The 14,049-nt window shown below is 46.4% G+C and overlaps 1 protein-coding gene across 6 annotated transcripts in view; it reads left to right on the top strand.

Moving 5' to 3' along the window:
* Window positions 1-14,049, top strand: part of CABIN1 (calcineurin binding protein 1) — a 310,182-nt gene that overhangs the window by 16,964 nt on the left and 279,169 nt on the right. For all 6 annotated transcript variants that reach the window (XM_069757196.1, XM_069757237.1, XM_069757215.1 and 3 more), the window contains exons 2-4: window positions 13,187-13,236; window positions 13,307-13,399; window positions 13,475-13,588. In XM_069757196.1, coding sequence (XP_069613297.1) covers window positions 13,234-13,236; window positions 13,307-13,399; window positions 13,475-13,588 — 210 coding nt within the window. In that variant the 5' untranslated portion in view covers window positions 13,187-13,233. The remainder of the gene's footprint in view (window positions 1-13,186; window positions 13,237-13,306; window positions 13,400-13,474; window positions 13,589-14,049) is intronic.

A 14,049-nucleotide genomic window follows, 5' to 3' on the forward strand; every position in this document is an offset into this window, starting at 1 on the left:
ATTATTTTTTTTATTGGGTTTATAAATTTTCCCTGGAACAAAAAAAAAAAAGTGGGAGATAAATATTGGCCTCTGGGCTTGTGTGCCACTCCTGACTCCTGTGTGCGTCATCTCTCACTCAGTGGGCCATAGAAAGCCTTTTTTTGTTTTATTTGTTTTCTAAATTTTCCCTGAAAAAATCATTTTATTTTATTTGGTTTCTAAATTCTTCCTGAAAAAATCATTTTATTCTATTATTTTTTTTTCCTAAAGTCTCCCTGAAAAAACAAAAAAAAAACAAATCAGTGGGAGATTAATATTGCCCTTTCTGCTTGTGTGCCAGTCTTGACTCCTGGGTGTGCCATCTCTCTCTCTCTCTCCAATTGTGGGCCATAGAAAGCCTATTATTTTTTTAGCTTGATTTGGGTTCCAAAATCTACCTGAAAAAATCACTACATCAATCAGTGGGAGATAAATATTGGCCTCTGGGCTTGTGTGCCACTCCTGACTCCTGTGTGCGTGATCTCTCACTCAGTGGGCCATAGAAAGCCTTTTTTTGTTTTATTTGTTTTCTAAATTCTCCCTGAAAAAATCATTTTATTTTATTTGGTTTCTAAATTCTTCCTGAAAAAATCATTTTATTCTATTTTTTTTTCCTAAAGTCTCCCTGAAAAAAAAAAAAATCAGTGGGAGATTAATATTTACATTTGTGCTTCAGTGACAGTCCTGCGTGTGTGGCATCTCTCTCATTTGTTGCCACCAACAACAGAGTGTGTAACATTGTGCCTGATTTTCGTTGTGGTCTCACTCACCTGTAAAGGGGTAGCTAAATCATACTGAAGTTATAGCTCACCGTGTAATTTGTGTGACAGCAACAAATACCGTTAGTTTGTTTACGTTTTTAAAACAATGAGGAAGTATGGTGGAAGAGGTCGTGGCCGGGGGCGTTCATTGTCAGCTGGTAATGAGGGTAGTGGTAGTGGTGGAGCATCAGCTGGTCGTGGGAAAAAAAATATTGCACCTAAGTCTGGAGCTGTGGAGCCAGGTTCGTCGTCAGGCTACACAAGGCCTCGAACGCTCCCTTTTCTGGGAGTAGGAAAACCGCTTTTAAAGCCGGAGCAGCAAGAGCAAGTTTTGGCTTATCTTGCTGACTCAGCCTCTAGCTCTTTTGCCTCCTCTCGTGAAACTGGTAAATGTCAAAGCAGCGCGTCGTTAGTGGATGTTCACGATCAGGGACAAGTCGCTTCCTTGTCCTCTTCAGCAAAAACCACAACAGAGAAGAATGCAGCAGGCGACAACGGGTTACTCCATGGAGCTCTTTACACATACCGTCCCTGGCTTAGAAAGTGAAGCAGTTAACAGTCCATGCCCATTACAAGTTGAATCTGACATGGAGTGCACTGATGCACAGCCACAGCCAGACTACTATGCTGGTCCTTTGACTCAGACCACAACATTGCCCTCGCAGGGTAATGATCAAGAATCAGACCCTGATGAGACTATGTTGCCCCATCACGAACGCTATACCACCGACCGACACGGTGACACAGACGAAGTTGCACACGAGCTACAAGAAGAGGTAATAGATGACCCAGTTCTTGACCCCGATTGGCAGCCATTGGGGGAACAGGGTGCAGGCGGCAGCAGTTCTGAAGCGGAGGAGGAGGGGCCGCAGCAGGCATCAACATCGCAACAGGTTCCATCTGCCGGGCCCGTATCTTGCCCAAAACGCGTGGCAAAGCCAAAACCTGTTGGAGGACAGCGTGGCCATCCGGTTAAAGCTCAGTCTGCAATGCCTGAAAAGGTATCCGATGCTAGAAAGAGTGCAGTCTGGCATTTTTTTAAACAACATCCAATTGATCAGCGCAAAGTCATCTGTCAAAAATGTTCAACTACCTTAAGCAGAGGACAGAATCTGAAAAGTCTCAATACAAGTTGCATGCATAGACATTTAACCACCATGCATTTGCAAGCCTGGACTAACTACCAAACGTCCCTTAAGGTTGTAGCACCCTCGGCCAATGAAGCTAGTCAGCAACGCAACATCCCTTCCGGCAGTGTAGGGCCACCATTTTCCGCACCACCTGCAGTATCTGTGCAGGTTTCTTTGCCAGGCCAAAGCAGTCAGGGTCAGGGAATCACCAGTTTCGTAGTAGGAAACACTGCATCTAGGGCACCGGCGGCAACAATACCATCTCCCACCGTCTCTCAGTCTGCCATGTCCACCGGCACCCCCGCTAGTTCCACGATCTCCAGCTCTCCAGTCCAGCTCACCCTACATGAGACTATGGTTAGAAAAAGGAAGTACTTAGCCTCGCATCCGCGTACACAGGGTTTGAACGCACACATAGCTAGACTAATCTCGTTAGAGATGATGCCCTACCGGTTAGTTGAAAGCGAAGCTTTCAAAGCCCTGATTGACTACGCTGTACCACGCTACGAGCTACCCAGTCGACACTTTTTTTCCAGAAAAGCCATCCCAGCCCTCCACCAGCATGTTAAAGAGCGCATCGTCCATGCACTCAGGCAATCTGTGAGCACAAAGGTGCACCTGACAACAGATGCATGGACCAGTAGGCATGGCCAGGGACGTTACGTGTCCATCACGGCACACTGGGTAAATGTGGTGGATGCAGGGTCCACAGGGGACAGCAAGTTTGGGACAGTTCTGCCTAGCCCACGGTCTAGGAAACAATTGGCTGTAGCCGTTCGCACCCCCTCCTCCTCCTCTTCGTCCTCTTGCAGAAGCGAGAGCTCGTCCACAGACCGCAGTCGCACAACCACTCCATCCGCAGCTGCCACTGTTGCACACCAGGTCTCCCATTATGGGACAGCTACTGGCCAACGTCAGCAGGCTGTATTGGCTATGAAGTGTTTGGGCGACAACAGACACACCGCGGAAGTTCTGTCCGAGTTCTTGCAGAAAGAAACGCAGTCGTGGCTGGGCACTGTAGATCTTGAGGCAGGCAAGGTAGTGAGTGATAACGGAAGGAATTTCATGGCTGCCATCTCCCTTTCCCAACTGAAACACATTCCTTGCCTGGCTCACACCTTAAACCTGGTGGTGCAGTGCTTCCTGAAAAGTTATCCGGGGTTATCCGACCTGCTCCTCAAAGTGCGTGGACTTTGCTCACATATCCGCCGTTCGCCCGTACACTCCAGCCGTATGCAGACCTATCAGCGTTCTTTGAACCTTCCCCAGCATCGCCTAATCATAGACGTTGCAACAAGGTGGAACTCAACACTGCACATGCTTCAGAGACTGTGCGAACAGAGGCGGGCTGTTATGTTTTTGTGGGAGGATACACATACACGGGCAGGCAGTAGGATGGCAGACATGGAGTTGTCAGGTGTGCAGTGGTCGAAGATTCAAGACATGTGTCAAGTCCTTCAGTGTTTTGAGGAATGCACACGGCTGGTTAGTGCAGACAACGCCATAATAAGCATGAGCATCCCCCTAATGCGTCTGCTGATGCAAAGTTTGACGCACATAAAGGATCAGGCGTCTGCAGCTGAGGAAGAGGAAAGCCTTGATGACATTCAGCCATTGTCTGGCCAGGGCAGTGTACAGGACGAGTTAGCGGGCGAAGAGGAGGAGGAGGACGAGGAGGATGATGGGGATGATTATATTTTTAATGAGGAAGCTTTTCCGGGGCCACTGGAAATTGGTGGCGCGGCAAGGCCGGGTTCTGGTTTTTGGAGGGACACAAGTGACGTGGATTTGCCTGAAACTGCCCCTCAACCAAGCACGACCGCAGATTTGAGAACTGGAACTTTGGCCCACATGGCGGATTATGCCTTACGTATCCTCAAAAGGGACACACGCATAACTAAAATGATGAATGATGACGATTACTGGTTGGCCTGCCTCCTTGATCCTCGCTATAAAGGCAAATTGCAAAATATAATGCCACATGAGAACTTGGAACTAATATTAGCAACCAAACAATCAACTCTTGTTGACCGTTTGCTTCTGGCATTCCCTGCACACAGCGCCCGTGATCGTTCTCACACGAGCTGCAGGGGCCAGCAGACCAGAGGAGTTAGAGGGGCAGAAATCAGAAGTGGCGTTGGCCAGAGGGGTTTTCTGACCAGGTTGTGGAGTGATTTTGCTATGACCGCAGACAGGACAGGTACTGCAGCATCAATTCAAAGTGACAGGAGACAACATTTGTCCAGTATGGTTACAAACTATTTTTCATCCCTTATCGATGTTCTCCCTCAACCGTCATTCCCATTTGATTACTGGTCATCAAAATTAGACACCTGGCCAGAATTGGCAGAATATGCATTGCAGGAGCTTGCTTGCCCGGCAGCTAGTGTCCTATCAGAAAGAGTATTCAGTGCTGCAGGTTCAATACTAACAGAAAAAAGGACTCGTCTGGCTACCCAAAATGTAGATGATCTAACCTTCATTAAAATGAACCACAACTGGATTTCGAAATCTTTTGCCCCACCTTGCCCGGCTGACACCTAGCTTTCCTATGAAAAGGTCTTGCCTGTGGACTATTCTGAATGCCTTTTCCAATCTCGTAATTTTCTGCACCTGATTGTCCAGCATACGACATGTTTACACCTCACTAAATGGCCAAACTCCCCACACGGGGCCGTGGTATCGACACTTGGCGACAGCACCCGTGAGAGTGCAGTTTGTCTGAAGAGGTGGGTGTGCCCGCTTTTGGTCGACGGCACTGCCACTGGGTCCCTCATAGTACAATAAAGTGTCTCTGGCGTGGTGGTGCGCACCCAACGTCAGACACACCGATGTAATATGAGGGGCCCTGGGCCTGTACCGCCGGCCACAAGACAGTTCCCCCCCCCAGCTCAAACAGTGCTCTACCACTTGCAAAATTATCTCACAGCTCCACCAATGTTTAGTCTATGCGCTGACATCCTTCAATGCCTGCCACTGACAATACCATTGTATTGACATTTTTGTTATGTTAGGCCTTCGATGCCTGTCTGTGGTCACTCCTTCCACTAGGCCTCCACTGACCACACCACTGCTGCCCGTGTACCCCTGGAACCAATTTAAAATTGCCTACAGCCATGTGTTATTATTTTAGGCCTTCGATGCCTGTCTGCGGTCACTCCTTCCACTAGGCCTCCACTGACCACACCACTGCTGCCCGTGTACCCCTGGAACCAATTTAAAATTGCCTACAGCCATGTGTTATTATTTTAGGCCTTCGATGCCTGTCTGCAGTCACTCCTTCCACTAGGCCTCCACTGACCACACCACTGCTGCCCGTGTACCCCTGGAACCAATTTAAAATTGCCTACAGCCATGTGTTATTATTTTAGGCCTTCGATGCCTGTCTGCGGTCACTCCTTCCACTAGGCCTCCACTGACCACACCACTGCTGCCCGTGTACCCCTGTAACCAATTTAAAATTGCCTACAGCCATGTGTTATTATTTTAGGCCTTCGATGCCTGTCTGCGGTCACTCCTTCCACTAGGCCTCCACTGACCACACCACTGCTGCCCGTGTACCCCTGGAACCAATTTAAAATTGCCTACAGCCATGTGTTATTATTTTAGGCCTTCGATGCCTGTCTGCGGTCACTCCTTCCACTAGGCCTCCACTGACCACACCACTGCTGCCCGTGTACCCCTGGAACCAATTTAAAATTGCCTACAGCCATGTGTTATTATTTTAGGCCTTCGATGCCTGTCTGCGGTCACTCCTTCCACTAGGCCTCCACTGACCACACCACTGCTGCCCGTGTACCCCTGGAACCAACATCAGAAAATATAAAAATAAGTATTTTGCTTATAAAAAAGAAAATACTGGAGAGATATCAAATGCAGACATTTTAACATTAAAAACAAACACATACAACAAAAATCTGGTACAGTACTAAAAATGGCCACCAGCTACAATAACTTTCTCCTGCAAGTAGTTAACTGAAAGGTTTTTTCAATTTTAAACACAGATATGGCATCCACCGAGTGTTGTCCTGTCGCGTCTTCTTTATATTATTGCCAAGAAGATGCAAAACAATGAAAATAATAAAATCATTATTTACCAAAAAAATAGAGTTAGTCAAAACCACATTGCAAATAAACATTCATTACAAATAAAGAAGCAGGGCGCGTCCGAGGGTGAGTATATACCTAATAAGAATATAATCACCCTCGGACGCGCCCTGCTTCTTTCCGACAGCCTTCCTTCCTAAGAATCAGCCCTTCCGTGGCGTAGAGAGAGGGTTTGTTACACTCCAAGGTGTTCCCCAGGTTGCCTTTCCTGAGCTTCGATCTTCTGGCTCTCGTTTAGTAGTTGTTGGAAACTACGCTGCATTAGGCCTACAAATTGGGTATGGGGTGTAGAGAGATGGTGTGTTCCACTCCAAGGTGTTCTCCAGGTTGCCTTTCCTGAGCTTCGATCTTCCGGCTCTCGTTTAGTAGTTGTTGGAAACTACGCTGCATTAGGCCTACAAATTGGGTATGGGGTGTAGAGAGATGGTGTGTTCCACTCCAAGGTGTTCCCCAGGTTTCCTCGCCAATGCTTCGATCATCATGCTCTCGTTTAGTAGTTGTTGGAAACTACGCTGCATTGGGCCTACAAATTGGGTATGGGGTGTAGAGAGATGGTGTGTTCCACTCCAAGGTGTTCTCCAGGTTGCCTTTCCTGAGCTTCGATCTTCCGGCTCTCGTTTAGTAGTTTTTGGAAACTACGCTGCATTAGGCCTACAAATTGGGTATGGGGTGTAGAGAGATGGTGTGTTCCACTCCAAGGTGTTCTCCAGGTTGCCTTTCCTGAGCTTCGATCTTCCGGCTCTCGTTTAGTAGTTGTTGGAAACTACGCTGCATTAGGCCTACAAATTGGGTATGGGGTGTAGAGAGATGGTGTGTTCCACTCCAAGGTGTTCCCCAGGTTTCCTCGCCAATGCTTCGATCATCATGCTCTCGTTTAGTAGTTGTTGGAAACTACGCTGCATTGGGCCTACAAATTGGGTATGGGGTGTAGAGAGATGGTGTGTTCCACTCCAAGGTGTTCCCCAGGTTGCCTTTCCTGAGCTTCGATCTTCCGGCTCTCGTTTAGTAGTTGTTGGAAACTACGCTGCATTAGGCCTACAAATTGGGTATGGGGTGTAGAGAGATGGTGTGTTCCACTCCAAGGTGTTCTCCAGGTTGCCTTTCCTGAGCTTCGATCTTCCGGCTCTCGTTTAGTAGTTGTTGGAAACTACGCTGCATTAGGCCTACAAATTGGGTATGGGGTGTAGAGAGATGGTGTGTTCCACTCCAAGGTGTTCCCCAGGTTTTCTCGCCAATGCTTCGATCATCATGCTCTCGTTTAGTAGTTGTTGGAAACTACGCTGCATTGGGCCTACAAATTGGGTATGGGGTGTAGAGAGATGGTGTGTTCCACTGTAGAAAGATGGTGTGTTCCACTCCAAGGTGTTCCCCAGGTTGCCTTTCCTGAGCTTCGATCTTCCGGCTCTCGTTTAGTAGTTGTTGGAAACTACGCTGCATTAGGCCTACAAATTGGGTATGGGGTGTAGAGACATGGTGTGTTCCACTCCAAGGTGTTCTCCAGGTTGCCTTTCCTGAGCTTCTATCTTCAGGCTCTCATTAAATTGTGGTTAAACGGAACAACTGCATTTGGCGTACTAGTTGGTTTGGGGCCTACTATCGGTGTCTGCCACTCCTTGCTGTTCTCCTGGTTTCCTGTCCTGAAATTCCGTTTTCAGGCGCTCGTTAAGTAGTTGTTAATGTTAGACTGCATTTGGCCTACTAGTTGGGTTGGGGCCTACTATCGGTGTCTGCCACTCCTTACTGTTCTCCTCCACTGAACAAAGCTGTGCCGCCTGTTTACTACGGTTGCCAATTTTGAACTGCATTTCGACTACTTACTGATTTGGGCCTACTCTCTGTGTCAGCCTCTCATTCCAGTTGTCCTCCACTGCAATGCCCCCTGGTTATTCCTGTGTTACCAATTTTGAACTGCATTTAGCCAACTTTATTCTTTGGGCCTATATCTGTGTTTCCTCCTCATCCTGCCCATTGCCCAGCCAGTGATAGATGAGTCTGCTGGTACATTGACCCATAACGCAACATTCCCCGTGCACGCTACACAACAACATTGTGACCCTGCTTAAAGTCAGGTTGCTCTTCCCGCGTACCATACCACCTTACACGGGGACAAAGAGGAAGGTGCAGATGAAAGTGCAGGTTCCTTCATCAGGTGGGGGGAGGAATACTAGTTGGCGACGTCACTGGCACAGGGCCTTTCATAGTACGCAAAAGTGTTGCTGCCGGTGGGAGGCGCCCCCGCCGTGCAAACACACCGCTGTACTTTGAGGGGCCCTGTGCCAGTGCCAATGCCAACGAGTGGGCCCCCCCTGCTTGCTCAGGTTCACAGCACTTGCAAAGTTGAAATACTTACCTCTCCCTGCTCCACTGCCGTGACGTGGTCCAGATTTCCTGGGCCCACTAATTACTTGAACCAGCCCTACCCACCACAACTTTAGCCAAATGAACCCCAATTTCAAATGCCTTCCAATTATTATAAGGTAAATTACGCTTGACAAGCTTCATTAAGAAGAATGGATGGTTTTGACATTAAAATGGGCACTCTAGGTGTTTTCCTGGCCCCCACTCACTGCCGACTATGCTGCCCCATTGACTTGCATTGGGTTTCGTGTTTCGGTCGATCCCGACTTTACGTCATAATCGGCCGATTTCACTCGACCCGACTTTTGAGATAGTCGGGTTTCGCGAAACCCGGCTCGACTCTAAAAAGGTCAAGGTCGCTCAATTCTACTTATTATCTATCCACAGCATAGGTGATAGGGGACTGTTCACCGGGTGTCCCCCCATTGGCACAGCTCTTTCACTTTGCATCTAATACACACCCGGTGGCGCTGTCGGTGCTTTTGTCCGAACTTTGCTGTGCATCATATTTGCGCATGTACACTTACTGCTGACGGAGACCCAGAGGCAGTCTTCGTCGTCGGTGTGTCTGCCTCCAGCAGGCATTCATGCACAAGAATTATTATTACTCACATTTGCTCTGTCGGCACTATTTTATTTTATGGCCCCGTTGGCACATGTGGGGGGAGTTTTGGCCTTATGTCCCGACAGGGCCACTGAGTGTGTACTGGACAGAATGGGACAGCACCCTAACAATTATGAGGACAGGTGTTTTCAACTCTTTTTTTGTGACTAGTTGGGCCTGAATGGGGAGCGGCATTGTTGTGGATGATTGCTGCTGCTCTGCTTGGTGTTTTCTGAGACTGATAGAGTGCTTGGCTGTATCCCAGTCCTATAGACATGAATGGAGTAGCTGCGCATACACAACCAAGCCTCTCTATTCAGTCACAACTAAATTTGGGAAAAAGAGGCAGTGAATTAAAGGGAACCTGTCACCTGAATTTGGAGGGAACAATCTTCAGCCATGGAGGCGGAGTTTTCGGGTGTTTGATTCACCCTTTCCTTACCCGCTGGCTGCATGCTGGCTGCAATATTGGATTGATGTTCATTCTCTGTCCTCCATAGTACACGCCTGCGCAAGGCAAGATTACCTTGTGCAGGCATGTACTACAGAGGACAGAGAATGAACTTCAATCCAATATTGCAGCCAGCATGCAGCCAGCAGGTAAGGAAAGGGTGAATCAAACACCCGAAAACTCCGCCCATATGACCCAAAACCAGTCCCGCCAAATTCAGGTGACAGAGTCCCTTTAACATCTTATCACCTGCCCTGTAGATAATGATGACTTTTGTGGGATGCATGATGTAAATTTCGAAAGTTTTTGAAAATCCGGTGAAATATGCAAAATAATTAACAGTGTAGGAAAATGGCCTCTGCTTCCTGAGTCTTCACCCGCCACCAGTCTCCTGTTTAATGTACTGGTTGTGGTACGACATCCATAGAGATGTCATGTCACATGACATGCCGGTCAGGTTTTTGAAATGTATTCTTTAGCCTTCTGATCGTGCACTCCGCCTCCTAGCCACAGGTGTTTTAATTACAGCAGGTCCGATACCCCTCCACAGAGAGAGAATTTTAGTCTAAGAAGAGGTTTCACATGTACCCATTCAGATGGAGACGTTTATTCTCAGCGAGGTAAGGCAAGTTTAGGACCTGGTATAAGAGAGATGCCGTAAAGGGGCTACCAGGTACACATAAAATTGGCCATTTTTATGCGCTAAACGCTCTCATTTTTCATATTTCTAGTGCAGTAATGCAGTTCAAATTTCGTGTTTTATGTTTGTATGTTTTAGTGCTGCAGTGTGCTGCCTTATTTACTTAACTATATACGAGTTGGTGACTCTAGGTTCAGCACCTGTTCACACTGAGTCTATGTTTGGATGTGCCGGTCAGGTTTTTGAAATGTCACATGACCAGTCCAAACACATGACTTTGTTATACCCAGAGGCACTGATCTTCTTGAAGGTGGGAGACTAGGGATCAGACCCCCACCCATCATTCATTTATGATCTAGCACTTTAAAAGGGTTGTCCAACTGTGGTCAACCCCTGCTTTATCACTTTGGTGCCCAACATAACATATGACCTATGATTTTGGTGCTGCTATCCTCAGCTGGCCACCTAAAATTGTGTCATGTGACCGCTGCCTAGTGGGAGCATTTACTATTTTGTCTACTCTGATGGACTACTGATGGGCCCCAGCTGATCGGCTGCAGTGGTCACGTGCAGGGAATAAGTATCAATTCTTTTTGCTTTACATGGCACACTGAAGTGATTGAGCAGGGATTGTCCAGCAGTTGAATTAGCCCCTTAATCTGCTCACGCAATGTACAGGGACAGTATGCTAGTTACAGATACCTATTAAAGGGAATGTAAGATTTTTATGTTAAATGTATTTTTAAAAAGGCATTGTCTTTTTGATTCCATAGCATGTTCGTTATTAAAATTAAAAATCTTGCAAGTTTCACATTTGCCACTGGGTTTTTTCTTAGACTCTAAGGTCCTTGTTTCAGGAAACAACACATGCACATAGGCTTGGTGACTGACCATTTTGGCAATCCTTTGTATTGATGTGTCTAATGAGCCTATACAAATGTCATTGTAATGTGAGGGGGAGCAGGGGGACGTATGACATTTCCAATTGTGATTAGTGGATACTGTGTTATCAATGATGTATAAAGGTGTTTCCTGTCAAAGAAATTCTACCTTTAATTATAAGGAAACTGTTGAAAACGCTTCTTGAAATGACAGGAAGTCTAAAATAGCACCAGTATAAAATTGCAAGATTTCCTTTTTTTTTTTTAAATCAAGATCTTGAGATGAAAAACAATACATTGCCATTTTTTTTTTTTAAATAATAAGTGTAACACACAACCCTGAATTAAGCAATAGGTCATTTTCTGACTACACATTCCCTTTAAAAAGCTCCTTCGAGGAAAAAGCAGATTGTGGGGGATCCATCTACGGGAACCCATAGCTTACAGCTGACAGTTACCTTTGATCAGCTCTGCGGGATAAGTGAAATGTTAGATCATGGTCACACTTTCAGTATTTGGTCAGTATTTTACCTCAGTATTTGTAAGCCAAAACCAAGAGTGTGTGATAAATACAGAAGTGGTGACGTGTACTGTATATACTCGAGTATAAGCCAACCCGAATATAAGCCGACCCCCTAATTTTGCCACAAAAAACTGGGGAAACTTAATGACTCGAGTATAAGCCTAGGGTGGGAAATGCAGCAGCTACCGGTAAATGACAAAAGTAAAAATAGATACCAATAAAAGTAAAATTAATTGAGACATCAGTAGGTTGTGTTTTTGAATATCCATATTGAATCAGGAGCGCCATATAATGCTCCATAAATTTTGATGGGCCCCATTAGATTCTCCATATTAAAATATGCCCCATATAATCCTGCATAAAGGTTAATAATGGTCCCATAAGATGCTCCATAGACACATTTGCCCAATATAATGCTGCACAAATGTTGATTATGGCCCCATAAGATGCTCCATAAAGATATTTGCCCCATATACTGCTGTGCAAACGTTATGGCCCCATAAGATGCACCATACATACACTTGCCCCATATAGTGCTGCGCAAACGTTATGGCCCCATACAGACACTTGCCCCATATAGTGCTGCACAAACGTTATGGCCCCATACAGACACTTGCCCCATATAGTGCTCCACAAATGTTAATTATGACCCCATATAGACACTTGCCTCATATAGTGCTGCACAAACGTTATGGCCCCATACAGACACTTGCCCCATATAGTGCTGCACAAACGTTATGGCCCCATACAGACACTTGCCTCATATAGTGCTGCACAAACGTTATGGCCCCATACAGACACTTGCCTCATATAGTGCTGCACAAACGTTATGCCCCTATAAGATGCTCCATACAAACACTTGCCCCATTTGCTGTTGCTGCATTAAAAAAAATCACATTCTCACCTCTCCGTCGCTCAGGCCCCCGGCACTTTCAATATTCACCTGACTTCGTTCTGGTGCCGCTCCATCTTCAGCGTCTTCTGCACTGACGTTCAGGCAGAGGGTGCCCACTAACCACGTCACCGCGCCCTCTGACCTGAGCGTCACTGCAGAAGATGCAGCGGCGCCCGGAACGAGGAGCAGGTGAATATCGGAGGTGATATCGCAGGTGAATACCACTCATTACAGTAATGAATGTGGCTCCACCCCTATGGGAGGTGGAGCCGTATATTCATTACTGTAATGAGCGGTACCATGTGACTGCTCAGTACAGGAAGCAGCTGGGGAGCCAGGGACCTGCAGGGACTGCGCCAGGCGCAGGTGAGTATAATTAGACAGCCCCCGCTCCCCCTCCCCTGCCGACCCCTGGGTATGACTCGAGTATAAGCCGAGAGGGGGACTTTCAGCCCAAAAAAGTGGGCTGAAAATCTCGGCTTATTCTCGAGTATATACGGTATCTATTATACTTTTCCTCTGATTGTTCCACTCCTGGTTTTGTCTTATAAATACTGAGGTAAAATACTGACCAAATACTGAGCATGTATACCTGGCCTAACTTGGCGGCTCGTGAGATAAACCTGCTCCTGACATGTCCTGTTGAAGGTGATTAATAATGTCACAAACTCACTTAGAACTTTGGCTCCAGAATATCAGTAACAAAAATCTCCAATATTTTTAAATCCATTTTCAGCCATCCTGAAATACTTGTGAGGGTTTTTGTCATTGGTGGATATTCTGCCCACAGTCACATTCATCTCTCCTTCTTCCAGAATGGATACCTGTACGTAGCTGTAAGAACTCCCACTGAATCGTCAGAATGGTAATTCACGTCACTATAACATTTTAGGTTGTTTTTATCATCTGACTTACTTTCATTATTTTGTTGTTAGATTCGTATAGCCGCCTTAAACGCGGCTTCAGCTGTAGAAGGAGAACATGAAGAAACATTTAAGAGCCACAAAACACAGACCAAAGAGGCCCAAGTAAGTGGAGTTATGTGATTCTTTTGAGTTGCCTATATTTCCACACATGGCATATCAGTGGTTTTCTTTTTGTAGGAAGCTGAGGCATTTGCACTTTATCACAAGGCCTTGGACCTACAGAAGCTTGACCGTTATGATGAGTCCTCCCAGGCCTACCACCAGCTGCTAGATACTCGTCTTCTGCAGGAAGTGAGTGAAAAGATTTACCCATCTGTCTTTATTTGTATAATTATGTTCATGCTTTTCTGATGAGCCATGTTCATAAGCTATGGATTTGTTTGTGGGAAATCTAGCTTGGGTTTCCCAGAGGACCAGCTTGAGAAATTTCAGACTGACACTCAGATTTCTACAGGTGTTCCGTATGGATTGGTACAAGGATGGTACATGTGATCTCGGTTACATTATTTATACATACATTATATTTTGCTTATATAATGCTATCATATTCCAATATTCCAGAGCATTTTACATATCATCGCTGTCCCCAATGGGGCTCACAATCTAAATTGCTTATCAGTATGTCTTGGACTGGGGGAGGAAACTGTAGTACTCAGAGGAAACCCACGCAAACACGGGGAGAACATAGAAACTCCTTGTTGTCCTTGGTGGGATTTGAACCCAGGACCCCATCAGTGCAAGGCTCCAGTGCT

This window comes from Ranitomeya imitator, chromosome 1 (assembly GCF_032444005.1).
Source record: "Ranitomeya imitator isolate aRanImi1 chromosome 1, aRanImi1.pri, whole genome shotgun sequence".
Taxonomy (NCBI): Eukaryota; Metazoa; Chordata; class Amphibia; order Anura; family Dendrobatidae; genus Ranitomeya; species Ranitomeya imitator.